The 25,826-nt window shown below is 44.4% G+C and overlaps 1 protein-coding gene across 1 annotated transcript; it reads left to right on the top strand.

Moving 5' to 3' along the window:
- Positions 1–1,674: 1,674 nt before the first annotated feature.
- On the top strand, positions 1,675–25,522 carry LOC130294985 (low affinity immunoglobulin gamma Fc region receptor III-A-like). Its single transcript, XM_056545142.1, has 8 exons — positions 1,675–1,780; positions 2,501–2,521; positions 4,938–5,198; positions 7,343–7,606; positions 12,574–12,714; positions 15,243–15,317; positions 20,418–20,443; positions 25,424–25,522. The coding sequence occupies exons 1-8, from the start codon at positions 1,750–1,752 to the stop codon at positions 25,520–25,522; spliced, it is 918 nt and encodes a 305-aa protein (XP_056401117.1). The 5' UTR covers positions 1,675–1,749.
- Positions 25,523–25,826: the final 304 nt, after the last annotated feature.

Genomic DNA, 25,826 nt, shown 5'->3' with positions numbered 1-25,826 from the left:
TCTATACATAGATGGATCCATGATGTGTTTGCCCACCTCTACACATAGATGGATCCATGACATGTGTGCCCACCTCTACACATAGATGGATCCATGACATGTGTGCCCACCTCTATACATAAATGGATTCATGTGTGTGCCCACCTCTATACATAGATGGATTCATGTGTGTGCCCACCTCTATACATAAATGGATTCATGATGTGTGTGCCCACCTCTACACAGCTTACTTGAATTGATGGTGGCTGCAGGACTGGACTTTGAGGTCTCCAACACTCTGGATACACACACTAGACGACTACACTGGACCTCAGCCGGAAGAGAGAGAGAAGCACCATCCAGGGCTTATATGGGGGAGACTATCAGGGAGCCCATAGCTCTTGGGGTCACCTGGTCACTGGTACCTCCTGGGTAACAATCTTTTAATATCCAACAACATATATACAAATGAGGAAACAACTACAGGGGGCCCTGGGGACACTGAGGGACACTGCCTGACAGGACAGGAAAGATACAAGACAACACCATGCCGTACTGGGCTACCACAGATACAAGACATTTTATAATACAATACACTGCAGAACATATGTACAGGGGGGGATATAGGTACAAGGGGCCCTAGGGACACTGAAGGAGGCTGCCTGACAGGACAGCAAGGGTACCGGGTAACATCTCCCATACTGGGCCACCACAATTATATCAGTGATGTCATACAGGGGGCGGGGCTGTGATCACATGTCATTATATTACTATTATATTATATCACTGATGTCATACAGGGGGCGGGGCTGTGATCACATGTCATTATATTACTGTTATATTATATCAGTGATGTCATACAGGGGGCGGGGCTGTGATCACATGTCATTATATTACTATTATATTATATCAGTGATGTCATACAGGGGGCGGGCTGTGATCACATGTCATTATATCACTATTATATCAGTGATGTCATACAGGGGGCGGGGCTGTGATCACATGTCATTATATTACTATTATATCAGTGATGTCATACAGGGGGCGGGGCTGTGATCACATGCCATTATATTACTATTATATTATATCAGTGATGTCATACAGGGGGTGGGGCTGTGATCACATGTCATTATATTACTATTATATTATATCAGTGATGTCATACAGGGGGCGGGGCTGTGATCACATGTCATTATATATTACTATTATATTATATCAGTGATGTCATACAGGGGGCGATGCTGTGATCACATGTCATTATATTACTATTATATTATATCAGTGATGTCATACAGGGGGCGGGGCTGTGATCACATGTCATTATATTACTATTATATCAGTGATGTCATACAGGGGGCGGGGCTGTGATCACATGTCATTATATTACTATTATATCAGTGATGTCATACAGGGGGCGGGGCTGTGATCACATGTCATTATATTACTATTATATTATATCAGTGATGTCATACAGGGGGCGGGGCGGTGACACCTCTCAGACATTATATAGGGGCTGGTTCTTGGCAGTATTATATGAATAGCTGTTCCTGTAGTATGAGGTTTATTATCTACTGATGAGTAATAGATATAGAATAATAAAGGATTTCGGTCACCCTCTAGTCAGGTGATTGTGGCCACAACAGGGACGCCCCCTGGTGAAACCTTCCGATAAACAATGTAAATATCTTCACCACAGATATAAGACCGGAAACAACAATCTGCTTCACCACAAAGAAGAGAAATCATTTATAGTGCGAATGGGGCAGAAACATGAGGGTTCCGATACTCCTCCTCATCCTCTGTGAGTATCATCTGTGTCTTATCCCTCCACACCCTGATAGATAGATAGATAGATATGAGATAGATAGATAGATATGAGATAGAAAGATATGAGATAGATAGATAGATATGAGATGGATAGATATGAGATAGATATGAGATAGATAGATAGATATGAGATAGATAGATAGATATGAGATAGATATGAGATAGATAGATAGATATGAGATAGATAGATAGATAGATATGAGATAGATAGATATGAGATAGATAGATATGAGATGGATAGATATGAGATAGATATGAGATAGATAGATATAAGATAGATAGATAGATATGAGATAGATAGATAGATAGATAGATAGATATGAGATAGATAGATAGATAGATAGATATGAGATAGATATGAGATAGATAGATATGAGATAGATAGATATGAGATAGATATGAGATAGATAGATATGAGATAGATAGATATGAGATAGATAGATAGATAGATATGAGATAGATAGATATGAGATAGATAGATATGAGATAGATAGATAGATATGAGATAGATATGAGATAGATAGATATGAGATAGATAGATAGATATGAGATAGATAGATATGAGATAGATAGATAGATATGAGATAGATAGATAGATAGATAGATATAGATATAACAAATTATATAACAATAGTCAGGACGCCCCTGCCCTGTCCGGTCTGGTTACTGACCGCTCTTGTTTTATGTTTTACAGCAGCGGCAACAAATCGGTGTGGTGAGTATCTATTACACATGGGGGAGAATTCCTTCCATCTAATCTTCTTCTGCTTAATGTTTCTTCAGCTTTCGGCAGCACTGAGGGGTCCAGGCCTGGTTTTTGTTGTGTCTGGTTGTTTTCAGGGCAGGTTATATTGATGGTGTTTGTTTGTCTAGTCCAGTGTTGTCCAAGCAGAGTGCCCCCCAGCTGATCGGAGCCCCTCCACAATAAAAGTTTTTCAAATAAAATTATGTAAATAAATATGAAATTGACATCACCACGTGCGGAAATGCCCCAACTATTAAAATAGAATGTTAACCCCTTTTACTTTTGCTTTTACTTTTCCCCCTACAGACCTATATGAGGCTCGTTGTTGTTTTTGCGCCACCAATTGTACTTTGTAATGACATTGTTCGTTTCACCACCAAATCTAGAGGGAAACAAAAATATATATTATTTGTAATTATTTTGTAACTCATTTCTGCACGGTTCCCCTTTCGATAAAAATGACTTATCAATATTATTTATCATTATTATTTATCATTATCATTATTATTTATCATTATTATTTATCATTATTATTTATCATTATTATTTATCATTATCATTATTATTTAGCATTATTATTTATCATTATTATTTAGCATTATCATTATTATTTACCTTATCTTTATTCTATAGGTCCATACGGTTACAAGGATATCCAATTTATATAGGTTTTATTTTATTTTTCTATTTTTAAATATTTATAACTTTTTGTAAGAAAATTTGTATGTTTAAAATTGTCATCTTCTGACCCCTATAACTTTAAATTTTTTCGTATACGGGACTAAGTGAGGGTAATTTTTTGCATCGCATCTGTAGTTTTTCTTGGTACCTTATTTGTTTTGATGTGACTTTTTACTTTTTGATAATTTTTGATAATTTTTTTTTATTGTAAATGAAGTGACAAAAAAATTGCCATTTTGGACTATGGTATCTTTTTACGTTTACGCCATTCACCATACGGTTAAAGTAATGTTATATTTTAATAGTTTGGACATTTACACACGGGACGATGCCAAATATGATTATGTTAATTTTTTTTATCCATTATGTTATTTTGTAAAAATGGAAAAAGGGGGGTGATTCAAACTTTATTAGGATAGGGGTTAATTCACATTTAATTATTACAAATTTTTTATATATTTAATTCACAATTTTTTAATCTCGTACATGGAATCTTATGATTGCATATACTGTGCCATCCGCATAGCATTAATCGGTGTTAACCTCGCTCCATTGCTACAGTCTGCTGAGGCTGCCTACAGTGAAGGAGCGCCGATCGGATGGCAAGGAGGCAGATAGGAACCCTCCAACCATCCTTATCGGAACCCCGTAATTTTGCCATGGTGATACCGATTAGTTCTTTTGGGCTAATCAGCACATTTAGATGCCGCGATCAACTTTGATATTGGCATCTAAAGGATTAATGTGAACATTGTCCTGATCGGAAAATTGGAACGATCCAAAGGGGTTAAAGTTGGGGGTCTTTGCACAATGGAGATCTGCGCTGTGTAGGATTCTTACAGATGTATATGCTGCACCTGGGCAAAGTCTTACTCGCAGATTTTATGATTTGCATACTGCTGATACTTGTGCAATGAAAGGAAACAGAAGAGCAGTGGTCCGTGCCACTTACCGCTCCACTAGAGATCTACAATAACGCACATCCTCAGGCGGTCTTCCCTCACTCGCCCATTTCGGCACTTCCTTAGATCAGTGGTCTCCAAACTGTGGACCTCCAGCTGTTGCAAAACTGCAACTTCCAGCATACCCGGACAGCCAAGGGCTGAAACCAACCGAGCAGCAACAGTCTGATGTTACCAGGGTGGGCAAGGACCATAATATGACACAATACATTTTAAAAACTTTAAAAGTATTGCAGGAAAAAACTTTTTTTTATATATATCAACTGGCTCCAGAAAGTTAAACAGATTTGTAAATTACTTCTATTAAAAAAATCTTAATCCTTTCAGTACTTATGAGCTGCTGAAGTTGAGTTGTTCTTTTCTGCCTCAGTGCTCTCTGATGATGCCTGTCTCGGGAACTGTCCAGAGTAGAAGCAAATCCCCATAGCAAACCTCTTCTACTCTGTGCAGTTCCCGAGACAGGCAGAGATGTCAGCAGAGAGCACAGTTGCCAGACAGAAAAGAACAACTCAACTTCAGCAGCTGATAATTATTGGAAGGATTAAGATTTTTTAATAGAAGTAAGTGAAAACCGTCATGCCCCCTCCCATAGACTTGCATTGAGAGGGTGGGGCGTGATGTCATGAGGGGGCGGGGCTATGATGTCATTATTTAAAAAAAAATTATTATTATTTCAAAACCCACTTACCAAAGACAACAATGATATTCCTCCCCTATATGTCTTGGTTTTTATTTTTGGTAAGGAACTGAAGTCCAACCAGTGGTGACCTTCACACCCAACTGGAGGATTATCCTTCTATACGAATCGGTGACAATATCCTGTAACATCGGATCTGCGACTCAGGAGAACCCAAGGTACGACTGGTCCAAAGATGGTGAACTACTGCCCCACCATGAGCAGAGGATCAGTATAGACCAAGCGTCCTATGAGAATAGCGGGAGATACCAATGTTGGGTCAACAAGGCCTTGAAAAGTGACCCAGTCAGACTGGATGTGATTGGCGGTAAGTTGAACTGGACTCTCATCTTAACCACTTAGAGACCAAGGGCGTACAGGTATGCCCTGACGCCCTTGTACTTAAGGACCAAGGGCATACCTGTATGCCTGTGGGAATTCCGGTATCCGCAGCTCGCCAGGCGGGGACCGGACTGGGATGCCTGCAGAAACCTCTGGGGGGGAGGGGTCCACTCAAATCGCTGGTAAATTCACCAGTGTCCGAGACGCCACCTATCACCCTTTACCAGCAGGAGCGAGGATGCACGGGTGCCATCTCACGATCGCGTGATTGATCGGTCCGGACAACCGTTCAATCACAGAGCCTGCTGGGAGTTGATCGGGTGGCGATAAGGCAAGTCGGGGCTCCCTTACCTGTCCATCGGGGCAGGCGGGGGTCCCTGGCATCGATGTTAAGGGTCTCTGGAGTCAGCGGTGCCGGCGGAGGTCCCCAGGTGGCAGCAGCATCCCCAGTCGCGGCGGCAGGATACAGCAGGAGGTGAGTTGTTCACCTCCTGCTATTGCTAAGCAATAACTCCCAGCATGCACAGCCAAATGGCATGCTGGGAGCTGTAGTTATGCAACTGCTGGAGGCACACTACTACAGCATGCCCTTTGGCTGTTTGTGCATGCTGGGACTTGTAGTGATGCAACAGCTGGAGGCACTTTTTTTCTATGAAAAACTGTGCCTCCAGTTGTTGCATAACTGCAACAACCAGCATGCACAAACAGCCAAAGGGCATGCTGGGCAATGTAGTAGTGTGCCTCCAGCTGTTGTATAACTACAGCTCCCAGCATGCCCTTTGGCTGTCAATGCATGCCGAGAGTTGTAGTTATGCAACAGCTGAATGCACACTGGTTGCGAAACACAGATTAATTTGTTACCTAACTCAGTGTTTCGCAACCAGAGTGCCTCTAGATGTTGCAATCTACAACTCCCAGCATGCAACAACAGACCATACATTTTGGGAGTTGTAGTTTTGCAACAGCTGGATGTTTGCCCCCCCCCCCCCCAGCTGTTGAAAATCAACAACTCCCAGTATTGCCGGACAGCCACTGACTGTCAAGGCATACTGGGAGTTTTGCAACAGCTGGAGGCACCCTGTTTGGGAAACACTGCCGTAGGGTATTTTGGTGGCAGATGCAAATCCCCAAGTTAAGCCTCAAATGAACATGGCGCTCTCTCGCTTTGGAGCCCTGTTGCACTTCAAGGAAACAGTTTAGGGCCACATATGGGGTATCGCCGTACTCGGGAGAAATTGTGTTACAAATTTTGGGGGGATTTTTCTTCTTTTACCTCTTATGAAAAGGAAAAGTTGGGAGCTACACCAGCCTGTTAGTGGAAATGTTTTTTATTCTTTACACTAACATACTTTCAATTTTCAAAAGCGGTAAAAGGAATAAAAAGACCCCCAAACTTTGTAACGCCATTTCTCCTGAATACGGAAATACCCCATATGTGGGTGTAAAATGCTCTGCGGGCGCACAACAAGGCTCAGGAGTGAGAGCGCACTATGTACATTTGAGGCCTGAATTGGTGATTTGCACAGGGGTGGCTGATTTTACAGCGGTTCTGACATAAACGCAAATAAAAATGTAACAAGGGGTATAGTGCGCCTTAACACCCCACAGGTGTTTGACGAACTTTCGTTAAAGTTGGATGTGAAAATGAAAAAAAAATGTTTTCGCTAAAATGCTGGTGTTACCCTAAATTCTTCATTTTCACAGGGGATCCGAAGGATAGGGTATAAGATGTCTGATGGCGGGGGTGCCACCGCTGGGGACTCTCACCATCTTCCTGCTGCACCCACCGTTTGTTTAGAGCGTCTGGTGCAGCGCCGGAGGATCTTGACGTCACGGCCACGCCTCTCAATGCAAGTCTATGGGAGGGGGCATGATGGACGTCACGCTCCCTCCCATAGACATACATTAAGGGGGCACGGCCATGATGTCACGAGCCAGTCATCCGGCATGGAGCGAAGTTCGCTCCGTGCACCGGATGTCTTGGATGCCACAGTCGAGATCGTAAGGGTCCCCAGTGACGGGATCCTCGTGATCAAACATCTTGTCCCCATCCTTTTGATAGGGAACAAGCATTTGTCAGTGTTTTGAGCTTTTTGTCGCCTCTTACTGTTGATGTTCTCCCTGTTTCAGGGCGTCTGATCCTTCAATCTCCTCCGATCATCTATATAGGGGACCCCCTGACTCTGCGGTGTCACAGTCACTTAAGTTACGATAAAACCAACACGACCTTCTTCAAGAATAAAACCATCATTGGCTTCTCGGTCAGCGACACTGAGTTACGATTTGCAAGTGTTGACCAGAATGTAACCGGGGCCTACAGGTGCACCCAAAAAATAAGGACCCAACAAAACAACTATAAGGTTTTCCAGGCTATGACATTTGTCTCTGTCCAAGGTAAGTCACCTGACATGGTCATACTGTGTTGTAGAATGTTTTTAAAGGGGTATTCCAGGCAAAAACATCTTATCCCCTATCCAAAGAAATCTGATTGCAGGGGTTCCGCCGCTGGGATCTCCGTGCAGCACCTGCATGAGACTGGAGATGTCACGAGACTGGAGACGTGACGAGACTGGAGATGTCACGAGACTGGAGATGTGACGCCACGCCCCCTCTATTCATGTCTATGGGAGGGGGCGTGATATCATGTCTCCAGTCTCATTACGTCTCCAGTCTAGTCACGTCTTCAGTCTCGTCACGTCTCCAGTTTCGTCACGTCTCCAGTCTAGTCACGTCTCCAGTCTAGTCACGTCTCCAGTCTCGTCACGTCTCCAGTCTCATCACGTCTCCAGTCTAGTCACGTCTACAGTCTCGTCACGTCTCCAGTCTAGTCACGTCTTCAGTCTCATCACGTCTCCAGTCTAGTCACGTCTCCAGTCTCGTCACGTCTCCAGTCTCATCACGTCTCCAGTCTAGTCACGTCTCCAGTCTAGTCACGTCTCCAGTCTCGTGACGTCTCCAGTCTCATCACGTCTCCAGTCTCGTCACGTCTCCAGTCTCGTGCAGGTGCTGCATGGAGATCCAGCGGTTGGATCCCCGTTGGATCCTTTGGATAGGGGAAAAGATGTTTTTGCCTGAAATACCCCTTTAAGTTTTTTTTTGTTGGTATTGAAGTAAGACAAGACAAGAAGTCTTCATGAGTCCCTAGGCTCGAAGGTACCTCTGCTCTATGTACTTATGATAGTCATAGTAACCTTGTAGATAAAATGGTATTAAAAGCACAAGGTTTTAAAGTAAATTACTAAATGTTTAAAACTAAATGTTTAGGCTGTATTTTTTCCGTTTATGTCATTCTCTGACTGTTCCGTCCTGTAGATCAAAGCACATCTATTATTAGCCAGTAATGGCAGTGGAGCAGAAAAGTCACATCTAGAACGTAAAGAGTTTTCTATAAATCTAAGTATAGTGACAGCTGTTCCTGGCAGAATATCTGTACCAGGCAGCTGCAGTGCAAGCACCAAGCACAGTATTATAACCTATAGAAGTTATCCAGACCAGTGTTTCCAAACCTTTTTCAGCTCGGGGCCCTCCTCAGTATAACATTCTTTTCCCCGGACACCACTACCAAATAATTTTCTCCAAACAACAAATTTTTTTTTTAAATAAGCAATGTCCAATTCCTGTCTGCTATGCTAGTGCTGCAATATAGATACATAGATGACATCTTCTCTGATCAGAGTCGCTCACTTTACCTTTTCTTCTTCATCTGGCCCAGACAGTCATGACTCTTTCTTCCAGCCACAATTCTTTACCGCACAACCTGCAACACAAACATATTAGACTCCGCACTTTTCCAGCATCGTCCTCCCATTTCTCCTATACACACAATGCCTCCCGCCTCCTCCACACACAATGCCTCCTGCCTCCTCCACACACAATGCCTCCCGCCTCCTCCACACACAATGCCTCCCGCCTCCTCCACACACAATGCCTCCCGCTTCCTCCACACACAATGCCTCCCGCCTCCTCCACACACAATGCCTCCCGCTTCCTCCACACACAATGCCTCCCGCCTCCTCCACACACAATGCCTCCCGCCTCCTCCACACACAATGCCTCCTGCCTCCTCCACACACAATGCCTCCCGCTTCCTCCACACACAATGCCTCCCGCCTCCTCCACACACAATGCCTCCAACCTCCACCACACACAATGCCTCCTGCCTCCTCCACACACAATGCCTCCCGCTTCCTCCACACACAATGCCTCCCGTCTCCTCCACACACAATGCCTCCCACCTTCTCCACACACAATGCCTCCTGCTTCCTCCACACACAATGCCTCCCGCCTCCTCCACACACAATGCCTCCTGCCTCCTCCACACACAATGCCTCCTGTCTCCTCCACACACAATGCCTTTTGCCTCCTCCACACACAATGCCTCTCGCCTCCTCTACACACACAATGCCTCCCGCCTCCTCCACACACAATGCCTTCTGCCTCCTCCACACACAATGCCTCTCGCCTCCTCTACACACACAATGCCTCCCGCCTTCTCCACACACAATGCTTCCTGCCTCCTCCACACACAATGCCTCTCGCCTCCTCTACACACAATGCCTCCTGCCTCCTCCATACACAATGCCTCCCGCCTCCTCTACACACAATGCCTCCCGCCTCCTCCACACACAATGCCTCCCACCTTCTCCATACACAATGCCTCCAAACAACAAATTTTTTTTTTAAATAAGCAATGTCCAATTCCTGTCTGCTATGCTAGTGCTGCAATATAGATACATAGATGACATCTTCTCTGATCAGAGTCGCTCACTTTACCTTTTCTTCTTCATCTGGCCCAGACAGTCATGACTCTTTCTTCCAGCCACAATTCTTTACCGCACAACCTGCAACACAAACATATTAGACTCCGCACTTTTCCAGCATCGTCCTCCCATTTCTCCTATACACACAATGCCTCCCGCCTCCTCCACACACAATGCCTCCTGCCTCCTCCACACACAATGCCTCCCGCCTCCTCCACACACAATGCCTCCCGCCTCCTCCACACACAATGCCTCCCGCTTCCTCCACACACAATGCCTCCCGCCTCCTCCACACACAATGCCTCCCGCTTCCTCCACACACAATGCCTCCCGCCTCCTCCACACACAATGCCTCCCGCCTCCTCCACACACAATGCCTCCTGCCTCCTCCACACACAATGCCTCCCGCTTCCTCCACACACAATGCCTCCCGCCTCCTCCACACACAATGCCTCCAACCTCCACCACACACAATGCCTCCTGCCTCCTCCACACACAATGCCTCCCGCTTCCTCCACACACAATGCCTCCCGTCTCCTCCACACACAATGCCTCCCACCTTCTCCACACACAATGCCTCCTGCTTCCTCCACACACAATGCCTCCCGCCTCCTCCACACACAATGCCTCCTGCCTCCTCCACACACAATGCCTCCTGTCTCCTCCACACACAATGCCTTTTGCCTCCTCCACACACAATGCCTCTCGCCTCCTCTACACACACAATGCCTCCCGCCTCCTCCACACACAATGCCTTCTGCCTCCTCCACACACAATGCCTCTCGCCTCCTCTACACACACAATGCCTCCCGCCTTCTCCACACACAATGCTTCCTGCCTCCTCCACACACAATGCCTCTCGCCTCCTCTACACACAATGCCTCCTGCCTCCTCCATACACAATGCCTCCCGCCTCCTCTACACACAATGCCTCCCGCCTCCTCCATACACAATGCCTCCAGCCCCCCCCCCACACACACAATGTCGTCAGCCTCCCCCACAAACCCAAATGCCTCCCAGACAACTCCCCACCCCCACAAATTCTTTCAGATTCCCTCCTAAGTACCTTGAAGGATGGATCCCCTGTAGGTAGCACCCCCCTTGTAAGTAGCTTTTCTCCTGAATGTAGGAGCCCCTGTAGGTATCTTGCACCCTGTATGTATGCCGGGACCCCTGTAGGTAGCTGACACTCTGTATGTAGAACCCCAGGTAGATAGCTTGCACTCTGTATGTAGGACCCCTGTAGTAAGTTTGCCCTTGTAGGTAGGACCCTCCTGGAATGGCCATGATTAAGTGCATGTGAGTGTGAAACGGCCCGTTGGCCTATGTTGCATCTGTGACCACACCCGATTAAAGCATTGGCAAAACCACAAGTGCCTCCTCGTTTCTTCCTTCTCAAGTTATGCATTGCTGCTGCTCTGGAGGACTGAGCACTGTGAGTAGACCGAACCAGGGTTCACAGGTACGGGACTGTGTTCACACTACCTCATGGGACTTTGTATACGTGGCAGTGCCGTGCCTACTATTTTCTACTTACATGGATTATTCCCTCCTGTAACTAGCTTATCTGTATGTAGGACCACCCTATAGGTAGGAAGCTTGGCCCTGGTCTCCTCCCTTTACAGAACAGATGTGACAGAGGGGTGACGGGTGTAGGAGAGTGACACAGGGTTATACATGGGCGACAGAAGGGTGTAGAGGGGTGACAGAGGGGTGTCAGTAGGGTGTACAGGGGTGACGAGGGGTGTAAGGAGGTGAAAGTGGTTGACATGATGCCCCAGTTGGGAATTACTGGTATATAATCTACAGTATGTCCAATCAGGAGAACCTCCAAAAACCTTCACATACATATGTGAGATATCTGCTCATCCTCCTACATCACTGGGGTACTCCGCCCCTAGACATCTTGTCCCCTATCCAAAGGATAGGGGATAAGATGTCTGATCATAGGGGTCCCGCCTCTGAGGACCCCCGCAATCACGGCTGCGGCACCCCAGACATCCGGTGCACGGAGAAAACTTCGCTCCGTGCTGGATGACTGACGATGCGAGGCAGAGGCTCATGACGTCGCGGCCATGGCCCATCAATTCAAGTCTAAGGGAGGGGGGCGTGACGGATGTCACGCCCCCCTCCCATAGACTTGCATTGAGAGGGCATGGCTGTGATGTCACAAGAAGGCTCCGGCGCTGCGCCTGACACTGTAAATGAATGCCGGGAGATCACGGTAGCCCCGGGCGGTGGGACCCCAAGCAATCAAACATCTTATCCCCTATACTTTGCATAGGGGATAAGATGTCTAGGGGCGGAGAACCCCTTTAAAGACATGGACAAGAGATCACAGGATGTTCTAAATCCTAATTTAGAAAACCTTCCGGTCTTCTGGGAAGCAAATTCGTATCATAGAGAAGAATACAGAAGAACCATGAGGGCAGCTGGAAGACTTTTTAAGTAAAAGGCCCATCTGTGCACACTTTTCATTTACAGCACCCCCTGCTTGCCCATACTAATAATAGATGCAGACTAGTACAAGATGGGTCATCAGAAGGTGGTCCCCAGAAAGTAGAAAGACTGTTTCTCTGAAGCTCAGCTTTGTTCTCGCAGAACGGCCACAAACATCACCGGGTGAAATGGCTCCAATGACTATTTGGATTCTGGTCGGGGTCTTCTTCCTTTTCCTGCTCTTCTCGGTTCTCCTGATCTTCATGTGCAGACACAAGCTTCACCAGCAGCACACCATCACAGGTTGGACAGTATAAACGTTGTGTAAATAATCTCCTCAATGTGTTTTTTTTCATATATCTCATATATGTGCCAATATATTTTACGGCCTATAGGGGTCACTATTCACATTTCTTGATACAGAGCTCCAGATTCCCTGCTTCCTGTCCGGCCACCTTAGATGTCGATTATAACATTCTGCCTGCCTGCCGCCACCACTAGGGGGAGCTCATGAGCTTACTGAAGACAGGTTAGATTTTCAACAGAAGCTGGTTATGTTTGGACACAGCTCCCCTAGTGGTGGCTGCAGGCAGTCAGAATTTTTATTCATCCCTTTAGAAGAAGAAAAAAAAAGCCCTAATCCTGGTAATGATATATTATGAAACTAACAAGTACCGATTTTTAGACAGATAGTACTAGCCAAACCGAGGGTTGAGACGTTGGCCCACATAAATCCCCCCCCCCCCCCATACAGTAGAGGGGTACTCCACTGCCACAGCATTCAGAACATATTTTTTCCGAAAGCTTGGAGCAGGCGGCGGGGGTCATGACGTGTCATGACCACGCCCCCTCAATGCAAGTCTAAGGCGTGGCGACTTCTACCATAGACTTGCATTGAGGGGGCGCGACGTGATATCAGGAGGGTGGGGTGGCGGTACATCACGACCTCCGCACCTAAATGAACGCCAAGTGCTGCACAGAGATCGCGGGGGGGGGGGGGGTCCCGCAGCTTGGACATCTTATCCATCTGACACCTTATCCAATATCCTTTGGATAGGGGATAAGATGTCTAGGGATGGGGTACCCCTTTAAGTGGTATTAGAGAGACTCTTGTCTTCCTTATTGAGGACAGGTGCTGTAATATCTCTGCCACTACTGATGAGACCTCCTAATGTTGAGTTACAGGCCGGTCTATGGCTCTACTATGTTTTCCAGAACAACCCCAGTGAGATATATTCCTTTCCTTGGGTTCTCATGAAACAATGGTCGATACAATGTTCTGCTGACCGGATTAGGTTACATAGTGCTGGAATCTTTTCTTTCAGGTTTAGTCAGGGCCGGCTCTACCTATAGGCAAAATAAGCAGCCAACCTAGAGCGCACTCATGACTGGGGCGCAGCTCTGCCCGCAGCAATAGGCATCAAATTAGCCACCCCAGTAGTAAGGAGATTACATGAGGAGGGGTTTTGTTACAGTGTGTCACCCCAGTAGTAAGGAGATTACATGAGGAGGGGGTTTGTTACAGTGTGTCACCCCAGTAGTAAGGAGATTACATGAGGAGGGGGTTTGTTACAGTGTGTCACCCCAGTAATAAGGAGATTACATGTGGAAGAGGTTTGTTACAGTGTGTCACCCCAGTAGTAAGGAGATTACATGTGGAGGAGGTTTGTTACAGTGTGTCACCCCACTAGTAAGGAGATTACATGAGGAGGGGGTTTGTTACAGTGTGTCACCCCACTAGTAAGTAGATTACATGAGGAGGAGGTTTGTTACAGTGTGTCACCCCAGTAGTAAGGAGATTACATGAGGAGGAGATTTGTTACAGTGTGTCACCCCACTAGTAAGTAGATTACATGAGGAGGAGGTTTGTTACAGTGTGTCACCCCAGTAGTAAGGAGATGACATGATGAGGAGGTTTGTTACAGTGTGTCACCCCAGTAGTTAGGTGGGACGTGTCAAAGTGTGGACCAATGGGTGGAGTCAAGGGGCAGTAAAATTACCTTTTGCCTAAGGTGGCAAAAATCCTTGCACTAGCCCTGACGGACAATATAGGTGTCATCTCGCCCAGCCTAAAATAACCCCACTCTGTGCTGTTGAGTGACACCATTTCAGAAGCAGCTGTCTGCAGGTTGGTGCCTCTGGTTTGACCTATAATCCAAGTCAAGTTTCAAGTACTGTATCTACGAGGCGTCCGACTACTAGGAATTGCTTAGACATTGTATCTTCTCCACCAGCTGGTCCAGACTGGGTAGTTACCTTCATGGCAAGTCAAATTGGTCCTCCTGGATCATGGTCCTCCTGGATAATGGTGCAGAAGGGGGCAACCTCCCTTGGGCCACTGTGTACATTGCCCATAGATATTTTTCTGTCCTTTCTAAATCCATATTATCATCCAACGCCAGTCTACGAAGGGCTACTGCAAGGATTTTTGCCATCCTAGGCAAAAGCTAATTTTGCCGCCCTCTTTACTCCGCCCATAGGCCCGCCCTCGACACACCCTATGTTGACTCAGTGAGTGGTTCTGATGCTGGTTGCAACTTACTTGCGGCAGGCAGAGTGATGGCCCCCCAATAAAGATAGCGCTCTAGGCGGCCACCTATTTTGCCTATAGGCAGAGCCGGCACTGCATTCAGCTTATTTTGCCAACTAGTTGTCACTTAGGGCAATTTTATTAGTTTCTTTTGTGGCCTAATAGGATTTGGAAGGCCAAAGATCCTCATCTAATGGTGGTTCCCTTTTATGAATAATGTGACTTTCTGTTATTAGAATTTTACCGTCTTTTGTATCCCACCAGGAGATCCAGAATCTCATCGTTTTTCTCTAATTTTCAGAACGTGAAAGAAAAGACTATCTGGAAGAAGATGAAGTGTATTACACATATATACATCCAGACTGTTTACAGAGAGGTTGGCCATATTCTCATATTATTATTCATGTAGGTCGGACCTCCACAATGACGTTTTGTTGCCCACCGCAGACCTCCTCAGTGTTCCCCTGTGGAAAACATTTTGACTCCTGACTCTTTTCCTCATAGAGATCGGTAAAGTCTCAAATATATCATAAAGGATACATAATAGGTGACCAAATGTCTATGTGGAGCCTTAGTCTCAGAATACAAATCAAGGTGGAGTTCCATGGCCGACCATATTCTATAGAAGTTAAGAACAAATGTCTCTAACCCCCCCCAATCTTATACATATACCGTATATACTCGAGTATAAGCCGAGTTTTTCAGCACAATTTTTTGTGCTGAAAACCCCCCTCAGCTTATACTTGAGTGAACAAAAAAACTTTTCTGGCTTTAGTTGTGAGGGGATAGTCCCGGCCGTCCATCTCCGCCTGTCAATCCGGGGCCTTCGTCATCATCCAGACCCCCTTTTGTTTTCTACTCACCTCCCCTCGGTGGGAAGGAAGGGTGAGCTGGTCCGGGGCATCCATATTCGACCCCCTTATGCTGCAGGGACCGTCCGGTGGGGAGGGTTAGTCGTTCCGGGCTGTCCATCTTCACCGTGAGGCCCTCTTCTCCGCTCTGGGCCGGCCCCGGACTAGTGACGTTGCCTTGACGACGACGCGCAGGGAAGTCCGTGCGCAGCAGACGTCTGTGACGTCCCTGCGCGGTGGCATCAAGGCAACGTCACTAGTCCGAGGCAGGCCTGGAGCGGAGAAGAGGGCCTCCCGGTGAAGATGGACAGCCAGGAACGACTAACCCTCCCCACCGGACGGTCCCTGCAGCATAGATGGCCAAAGATGGAAGGCCCGGACCAGCTCACCCTTCCTTCCCACCGAGGGGAATAGAAAACAAAAAGGGGGTCTGGATGATGACGAAGGCCGCAGTGGTCTTCAACCTGCTGACCTCCAGATGTTTCAAAGCTACAACTCCCAGCATGCCCGGACAGCCAATGGCTGTCCGGGCATGCTGGGAGTTGTAGTTTTGCAACATCAGGAGGTCCGCAGGTTGAAGACCACTGAGAAGGGATTGACAGGCGGTGATGATGAAGGGGGGGATGATGACGAGGGGGATGATGACGAGGGGGATGATGACGAGGGTGATAATGACAGGGTGATGATGACGGGGTGATGATGACAGGGTGATGATGACGGGGGTGATAATGACGGGGGTCTGGATGATGACATGGGGGGATGATGTATTTCCCACCCTAGGCTTATAGTCGAGTCAATAACTTTTCCTGGGTTTTTGGGGTGAAATTAGGGGCCTCGGCTTATATTCGGGACGACTTATACTCGAGTATATACGGTAACCTGGAGATTCCATACGAAGCCACCATAAGTAGAGCAGAATGGAGCGCTCTATACATCTTTCAAATTGTATTTTATTTCAATGGTATCAATGTATAAACAATCCAGGGATCTGCGCAGGGGAGGAAATGAGAAACAAGAGGCGGGGGAGTCTAAAAGGAGGGCTACAACTGTTTCACGCCAGAGTGACACCTTGTCCGGCCCAAACAATCCAGGGATCTGTGTAGTGAGGCAGATAGCAAACAAGAGGTCAGGGAGTCTGAACGGAGGGCTACAATTGTTTCAAGCTGGAGTGGTGCTTTGTCTGGCCCAAACTTTAGGCCAGATGAAGCGCCACTCGGGCATGAAACAATTGTAGCCCTCCTTTTAGACTCCCCCGCCTCTTGTTTGTCATTTCCTCCCCTGCGCAGATCTCTTGATTGTTTGTACCGTGTGGAAGATGTATCGGGTGAGTGCTCCATTCTTCTTTACTTATGGTGAATTGTATGGACAGCTATCTACTTAAAGGGGTACTTCAGTGGAAATTTTTTTTTTAATCAACTGGTGCCAGAAAGTCAAACAGATTTGTAAATCACTTGTATTTAAATATCTTAATCTTTCCAGTACTTATCAGATGCTGTATGCTTCACAGGAAGTTCTTTTCTTTTTGACTTTCTCTTCTGTCCGACCACAGTGCTCTCTGCTGACACCTCTGTCCATGTCAGGAACTGTCGAGAGTAGGAGCAAATCCTCATAGCAAACCTCTCCTGCTCCAGACATTTCCTGACATGGACAGAGGTGTCAGGAGAGAGCTCTGTGGTCAGACAGAAATGAAATTCAAAAACAAAAGAACTTCCTGTGGCGCATGCAGTAGCTGATAAGTACTGGAAGGATTAAGATTTTTAAATTGAAGTTATTTACAAATCTGTTTAACTTACTGGAACCAGTTGATTTAAAAAAAAATTGTTTCCACTGGTGTACCCCGTAGCACTAGGGATGAGTGAATCGAATCTGACGAATCCGAATTTGTTACGAATTTTAGGAAATATTCGATTTGCAAGGAATGCGAATATCGCCACGATTCGATTGAGCAAATTGCTTCATTAAACTCCATTTAGTGCGGTCTGGGCATCTAAAATGGCGGATACTCATGTGAGGATCTGGGGCAAGGAATCCTAGGAAGGCGGGAAGGCAAGGCGGGTAGGTAGGATGACCCTGAATCACATGCAGCATGCAGCCTATCAGTAGCCAGCCACCCCTGTGATGTCACAGACCTATATAATCGGCAGCCGTTCTTGCGCCCAGTCACCTCAGCCTTTTATTACAGAGAGAAAGGGACCGAGAGCAGTTTGTGTTGCACAGAAAAGCTTTTTTACAGCAGCGTTTCACCTCAAGTCCAAATCCAGCCTAGAAGCACAGATAGGGAAGGGAGAGAGATTAAGAGAGAAAGTGCAATTGTGGGTGTATTACAGCAGCGATTCACCTCAAGCCCAAATTTGTTCCTGTTAAAGTCTGAAGGGCCTAGTTACTGTAAAAGGACAGCCAAAAGTACACACCTGCTGGTGTTGTAGACAAATACTGTTAAGTGTGCTGTAGCACATTTTTCTGCCCTCATAAGTGCATACTACATACGTACATCTACGCGGTGTACCATTTTGTTCCTGTTAAAATATGAAGGGTCTACAGACTGTGAAAGGACAGCCAAAAGTACACACCGGCTGGTGTTGTAGACAAATACTGTTTTAAGCGTAGTGGAGCGTATTGTCCTCCCCCATATATGCACTAAGTATGTCAGGCAGAGAAGTGCCAAGATGTGCACAGAGGAGTGGCAGAGGCCTAAATTCATCAGGCAGAGGTCGCAGCAGAATAGGGGCGAGTGGCAGCAGGAGTTGCAGTGGGAGGCCAGATCTCCCGCTATCAGCTAACGGTCGTGTCTCGACCAGCAACCCATCTGCCGTCATCGATTGGTTAACACGCTCATCCACTTAATCACAAGTGACATCTGACATCCCCAGTCAACAGTCGGTGGGTTCCTCAGACACAACCCTCAGTTGGCATGGCTCGGGAGCAGTCCCTGTCCTCCCATTGCCTTTGTCCTATGCTGTTCCCTCTCCTAGAGAAGTATCTTGTGCTGTGGGTTCAGCTCCACTATTTACTGAGGACGATCCAATAGAGGACAGTCAGCAGCTACTGGACAGCCAAGAAGGGGAGGAGACATGCGCCGCTTCCTCCGTTAGGCGGGCAAGTAGTGATGCGGAGAGTGACGTGGGAGGCGATGTTGGGAGCAGAAGGAAACGGTCTCTTTTGTAAAAGTGTTAGTGTGCACAAGTATTGAGGATATGCATTACGTAAAACGTAACTTTTAATAATATTCTAATATTCTTAGGATAAAATATATGGACCCACATTTTTTTTTAAATCAAACAAGAGGAAATGTGTGCAAAAAACACCATGTGCCACCTACACCACCAAGTATTGATGTGATGCAAAGACCTCTAAAAGGTGGAAGGGAACAATGTATGGTCCATTGTAACCTGTGGGGGTAAAAACTTCCCCTGTGAGGCCCTACTCTACTATTTTTTGGGTACATATATTTGATCCTAAGAATATTATTAAAACTTCCGTTTTACGTAATGCTCAATACTTGTACACACTAACACTTTTACAAAAGAAACCGTTTTCTTCTACCTATGTGCCTCAGCTACTATTCTGATCCTGTCACCTGCCTGATGCCATACATCTGATGTCAAGTTCTCCTTTTTTCCCCACCTTCGTCACTGGGTACTGGTATTGCCACCCACCGCATTACTCTGTCACCGGGTCACTTTCAGAACCCCTGATGCTGCTGTTTCCACCTCCTTGCTGTGTCATTCAGCCACTATATGGTCTCCCCTTATGCATCCGCCACCTCCAAGCTGTGTCATTCAGCCACTATATGGTCTCCTCATGCTGCCGCCACCTCCAGGCTGTGTCATTCAGCCACTATATGGTCTCCTCATGCTGCCGCCACCTCCAGGCTGTGTCATTCAGCCACTATATGGTCTCCTCATGCTGCCGCCACCTCCACGTTTTGTCATTCAGCCACTATATGGTTTCCTCATACTGCCGCCAACTCCAGGCTGTGTCATTCAGGGCAATGTGCAAGCGATAGTGATGACTTTATTGGCCACAAAAAATCTGATCACCTTATGGAAGACCATTTTCTCATTCGTCGGCTCATCGCCAGATCTTTTACATTATTTTTAGGATTATTGTATGCGCCCTCCCCTGATAATCAGCCCATATAAAAGGGTCTTAAGATTGTCTTGGGTGTGTCTTTCCTCTTGTATAGAGAGGCAGAATGCACCATAGATGTCTGTGGAACTTATCATCCTTACACTCCAGCGATCTGCTCGCCAAAGAGATCAATGACTATCTTCACCAGGGAATGGCGCCACAAAAAATATATATGTTTCTAACATGATGAGTGGCTGCCAGAAACCTCTGGAGGAGTCCTATCTCCCTTGAGAACAAAAGGATCGGGCAATATAATTCAACATGCCCCCATCCTTCATCTCCCTGTCAGGAAAGTGTTGGTACACTCCCATACACCGAGGATAGTTGGTTAGTCCCACCGAAACCCGTCAGCTTGGCCCATTTGCTCTTAACTGAATGGGTACCTTCAAATCATAGTTGTAGGACCAGCTGATGTATGAGATAATACCAAATTTTATTATAATTTTCAGTTTTGTAAGTTTTTTACAAGAGTTACTCTTTTTTTCTTAATCCAGGTTTGCCTTCTCAGAGACGAGATAGTGTGAGTATACGTATTTACTGTATTATTAGTATACGTATTTATTGTATTATTAGTATACATATTTATTGTATTATTGGTATTTATTGTATTAGTATCTATATTCAATTATTAGTGTAAGTATTTATTGTATTATTAGTGTATATATATTCATTCTATTATTAGTATACGTATTTATTGTATTATTAGTATACATATTTATTGTATTATTGGTATTTATTGTATTAGTATCTATATTCAATTATTAGTGTAAGTATTTATTGTATTATTAGTGTATATATATTCATTCTATTATTAGTATACGTATTTATTGTATTATTAGTATACATATTTATTGTATTATTGGTATTTATTGTATTAGTATCTATATTCAATTATTAGTATAAGTATTTATTGTATTATTAGTATACATATTTATTGTATTATTGGTATTTATTGTATTAGTATCTATATTCAATTATTAGTATAAGTATTTATTGTATTATTAGTATGTATATATATATATTCATTCTATTATTAGTATATATATTCATTCTATTATTAGTATATATATATATATATATTCATTCTATTATAAGTATTTATTGTATTATTAGTATAAGTATTTATTGTATTATTAGTGTAAGTATTTATTGTATTATTAGTATATATATATATATATATTCATTCTATTATAAGTATTTATTGTATTATTAGTATAAGTATTTATTGTATTATTAGTATACATATTTATTGTACTATTGGTATTTATTGTATTAGTATCTATATTCAATTATTAGTGTAAGTATTTATTGTATTATTAGTATACGTATTTATTGTATTATTAGTATACATATTTATTGTATTATTGGTATTTATTGTATTAGTATATATATTCAATTATTAGTATAAGTATTTATTGTATTATTAGTATAAGTATTTATTGTATTATTAGTATATATATAAATATAGATTCATTCTATTATAAGTATTTATTGTATTATTAGTATAAGTATTATATTATTAGTATATATATATATATTCATTCTATTATTAGTATAAGTATTTATTGTATTATTAGTATATGTATTTATTGTATTATTATTATAAGTATTTATTGTATTATTAGTATAAGTATTTATTGTATTATTAGTATATATATATATTCATTCTATTATTAGTATAAGTATTTATTGTATTATTAGTATAAGTATTTATTGTATTATTAGTATATGTATTTATTGTATTATTAGTATATGTATTTATTGTATTATTAGTATATGTATTTATTGTATTATTAGTATAAGTATTTATTGTATTATTAGTATGTATATATATATATATATATATATATTCATTCTATTATAAGTATTTATTGTATTATTAGTATAAGTATTTATTGTATTATTAGTGTATATATATATATATTCATTCTATTATTAGTATAAGTATTTATTGTATTATTAGTATATATATATATATATATATATATATATTCATTCTATTATAAGTATTTATTGTATTATTAGTATAAGTATTTATTGTATTATTAGTGTAAGTATTTATTGTATTATTAGTATATATATATATATATATATATATATAAATTCATTCTATTATTAGTATAAGTATTTATTGTATTATTAGTATAAGTATTTATTGTATTATTAGTATATGTATTCATTCTATTAGTATATATATTCATTCTATTATTAGTATATATATTCATTCTATTATTAGTATATATATATTCATTCTATTATTAGTATAAGTATTTATTCTATCATTAGTATTTATTGTATTATTAGTATAAGTATTTATCGTATTATTAGTATAAGTATTTATCGTATTATTAGTATGTGTATTCATTCTATTATTAGGATTAGTATTCATTCTATTATTAGTATATGTATTTAATGTATTATAAGTATAAGTATTTATTGTATTATTAGTATATATATTCATTCTATTATTAGTATTTATTCCATTATTAGTATAAGTATTTATTCTATCATTAGTATTTATTGTATTATTGGTATATGTATTAATTCTATTATTAGTATAAGTATTCATTGTATTATTAGGATTAGTATTATTAGTATTAGGATTAGTATTATCTTCAGAAGAAGAGACCGATCAGCAGAGGAGGAGACTCCTTCAGAAGAAGAGACCTGTCAGCAGAGGAGGAGACTCCTTCAGAAGAAGAGACCTGTCAGCAGAGGAGGAGACTCCTTCAGAAGAAGAGACCGGTCAGCAGAGGAGGAGACTCCTTCAGAAGAAGAGACCTGTCAGCAGAGGAGGAGACTCCTTCAGAAGAAGAGACCTGTCAGCAGAGGAGGAGACTCCTTCAGAAGAAGAGACCGGTCAGCAGAGGAGGAGACTCCATCAGAAGAAGAGACCTGTCAGCAGAGGAGGAGACTCCTTCAGAAGAAGAGACCTGTCAGCAGAGGAGGAGACTCCTTCAGAAGAAGAGACCTGTCAGCAGAGGAGGAGACTCCTTCAGAAGAAGAGACCTGTCAGCAGAGGAGGAGACTCCTTCAGAAGAAGAGACCTGTCAGCAGAGGAGGAGACTCCTTCAGAAGAAGAGACCGGTCAGCAGAGGAGGAGACTCCTTCAGAAGAAGAGACCTGTCAGCAGAGGAGGAGACTCCTTCAGAAGAAGAGACCTGTCAGCAGAGGAGGAGACTCCTTCAGAAGAAGAGACCTGTCAGCAGAGGAGGAGACTCCTTGAGAAGAAGAGACCTGTCAGCAGAGGAGAAGACTCCATCAGAAGAAGATACCTGTCAGCAGAGGAGGAGACTCCTTCAGAAGAAGAGACCTGTCAGCAGAGGAGGAGACTCCTTGAGAAGAAGAGACCTGTCAGCAGAGGAGGAGACTCCATCAGAAGAAGAGACCTGTCAGCAGAGGAGGAGACTCCTTCAGAAGAAGAGACCTGTCAGCAGAGGAGGAGACTCCATCAGAAGAAGAGACCTGTCAGCAGAGGAGGAGACTCCATCAGAAGAAGAGACCTGTCAGCAGAGGAGGAGACTCCTTCAGAAGAAGAGACCTGTCAGCAGAGGAGGAGACTCCTTGAGAAGAAGAGACCGGTCAGCAGAGGAGGAGACTCCTTCAGAAGAAGAGACCTGTGAGCAGAGGAGGAGACTCCTTCAGAAGAAGAGACCTGTCAGCAGAGGAGGAGACTCCTTGAGAAGAAGAGACCTGTCAGCAGAGGAGGAGACTCCTTGAGAAGAAGAGATCGGTCAGCAGAGGAGGAGACTCCTTCAGAAGAAGAGACCTGTCAGCAGAGGAGGAGACTCCTTCAGAAGAAGAGACCGGTCAGCAGAGGAGGAGACTCCTTCAGAAGAAGAGACCTGTCAGCAGAGGAGGAGACTCCTTGAGAAGAAGAGACCGGTCAGCAGAGGAGGAGACTCCTTCAGAAGAAGAGACCGGTCAGCAGAGGAGGAGACTCCTTCAGAAGAAGAGACCTGTCAGCAGAGGAGGAGACTCCTTCAGAAGAAGAGACCTGTCAGCAGAGGAGGAGACTCCTTCAGTAGAAGAGACCTGTCAGCAGAGGAGGAGACTCCTTCAGAAGAAGAGACCTGTCAGCAGAGGAGGAGACTCCTTCAGAAGAAGAGACCTGTCAGCAGAGGAGAAGACTCCATCAGAAGAAGATACCTGTCAGCAGAGGAGGAGACTCCTTCAGAAGAAGAGACCTGTCAGCAGAGGAGAAGACTCCTTGAGAAGAAGAGACCTGTCAGCAGAGGAGGAGACTCCATCAGAAGAAGAGACCTGTCAGCAGAGGAGGAGACTCCTTCAGAAGAAGAGACCTGTCAGCAGAGGAGGAGACTCCTTGAGAAGAAGAGACTGGTCAGCAGAGGAGGAGACTCCTTCAGAAGAAGAGACCTGTGAGCAGAGGAGGAGACTCCTTCAGAAGAAGAGACCTGTCAGCAGAGGAGGAGACTCCTTGAGAAGAAGAGACCTGTCAGCAGAGGAGGAGACTCCTTGAGAAGAAGAGATCGGTCAGCAGAGGAGGAGACTCCTTCAGAAGAAGAGACCTGTCAGCAGAGGAGGAGACTCCTTGAGAAGAAGAGACCTGTCAGCAGAGGAGGAGACTCCTTCAGAAGAAGAGACCTGTCAGCAGAGGAGGAGACTCCTTCAGAAGAAGAGACCTGTCAGCAGAGGAGGAGACTCCTTCAGAAGAAGAGACCGGTCAGCAGAGGAGGAGACTCCTTCAGAAGAAGAGACCGGTCAGCAGAGGAGGAGACTCCTTCAGAAGAAGAGACCGGTCAGCAGAGGAGGAGACTCCTTCAGAAGAAGATACCTGTCAGCAGAGGAGGAGACTCCATCAGAAGAAGAGACCTGTCAGCAGAGGAGGAGACTCCTTCAGAAGAAGAGACCGGTCAGCAGAGGAGGAGACTCCTTCAGTAGAAGAGACCTGTCAGCAGAGGAGGAGACTCCTTCAGAAGAAGAGACCTGTCAGCAGAGGAGGAGACTCCTTCAGAAGAAGAAACTTGTCATCTGAAGACATGACTATGCATACGTGGACATATTTCTGTATTTCGAGAATTTATTATGATTTTGCAAGCAGCTTCTTTCGTACATTGTGGAAGGTCTCTCCATCCTATACCACGTACTCCTCTCTTCTAGACTATACAGATCATGTCCGGGTGCAGGGACTTGCACAGGTTGACTAGAAAGGGGGCTTGAGCCCTTGTCCTTTTGATGCCCCTCCTAAAAGTGTCCTTCTCAGTATGTTGGTATTATCCTGGTAGAAATATATATCGTCCTGGTTTGGAGGTATTATTTTATGTTTCTGAACCCCAAACTATGATCATATCCAGCATGGTCCCGTGGTGAGCGGTGATGCATTCACTCTGTGCATCGTCACTCACTTAAAGAGGCAGTGCACGTCCCCATCTGGGTAGGTGCTGCCAAGGCCGCCTACAGAATAAAAGTTAAGCTTTGTTATGTAACAGTATATACGGTTTATGGTACGGTAATCATACAAGTGTTTTCTATTTTGCAGCACGACTACTCCACTGTGTATTCCGTCGTGATGGCCGCTCCGACATCAGAAAACAATGTGGAAGGAGCAGAGACCTCAATGACCCCAGATGGGACGTAATCTTCACCAAGCAGCCATCTTGCGGAATGTGGATGATCACATGACACCGAAGTGACCAGAACATATACAGGAACTTTTAAAAAAATACTCTTTGACTATTCAGGACAAGAGAGGAACGGTCCATGCTGGGAGTTGTAGTTTTGCAACATCTGGAGGTCCGCAGATTGAAGACCGCTGCATAGGAGGTAATACTCACGTGTCCCCGCCGCTCCGGACCCGTCACCGCTGCCCTGGATGTCGCTCCATCGCTGTCGCCGTGTCCCCGTCGCTCCGGAACATCTCTGCTGCCGGCCGGGTATCCTCG

The sequence above is a fragment of the Hyla sarda genome, chromosome 11 (assembly GCF_029499605.1).
Source record: "Hyla sarda isolate aHylSar1 chromosome 11, aHylSar1.hap1, whole genome shotgun sequence".
NCBI lineage: Eukaryota > Metazoa > Chordata > Amphibia > Anura > Hylidae > Hyla > Hyla sarda.
Note: the sequence above shows the minus strand (reverse complement) of the source record. Positions and strands in the feature narration are given on the sequence as shown.

Bases quoted from the DNA above. Each gene is read 5' to 3' on its own strand.
- LOC130294985 (XM_056545142.1), top strand. From the start codon at position 1,750: ATGAGGGTTCCGATACTCCTCCTCATCCTCT. The intron at 5,199-7,342 runs GTAAGTTGAACT...TCCCTGTTTCAG, and splicing joins CAGACTGGATGTGATTGGCG to GGCGTCTGATCCTTCAATCT. The intron at 20,444-25,423 runs GTGAGTATACGT...TCTATTTTGCAG, and splicing joins CTTCTCAGAGACGAGATAGT to CACGACTACTCCACTGTGTA.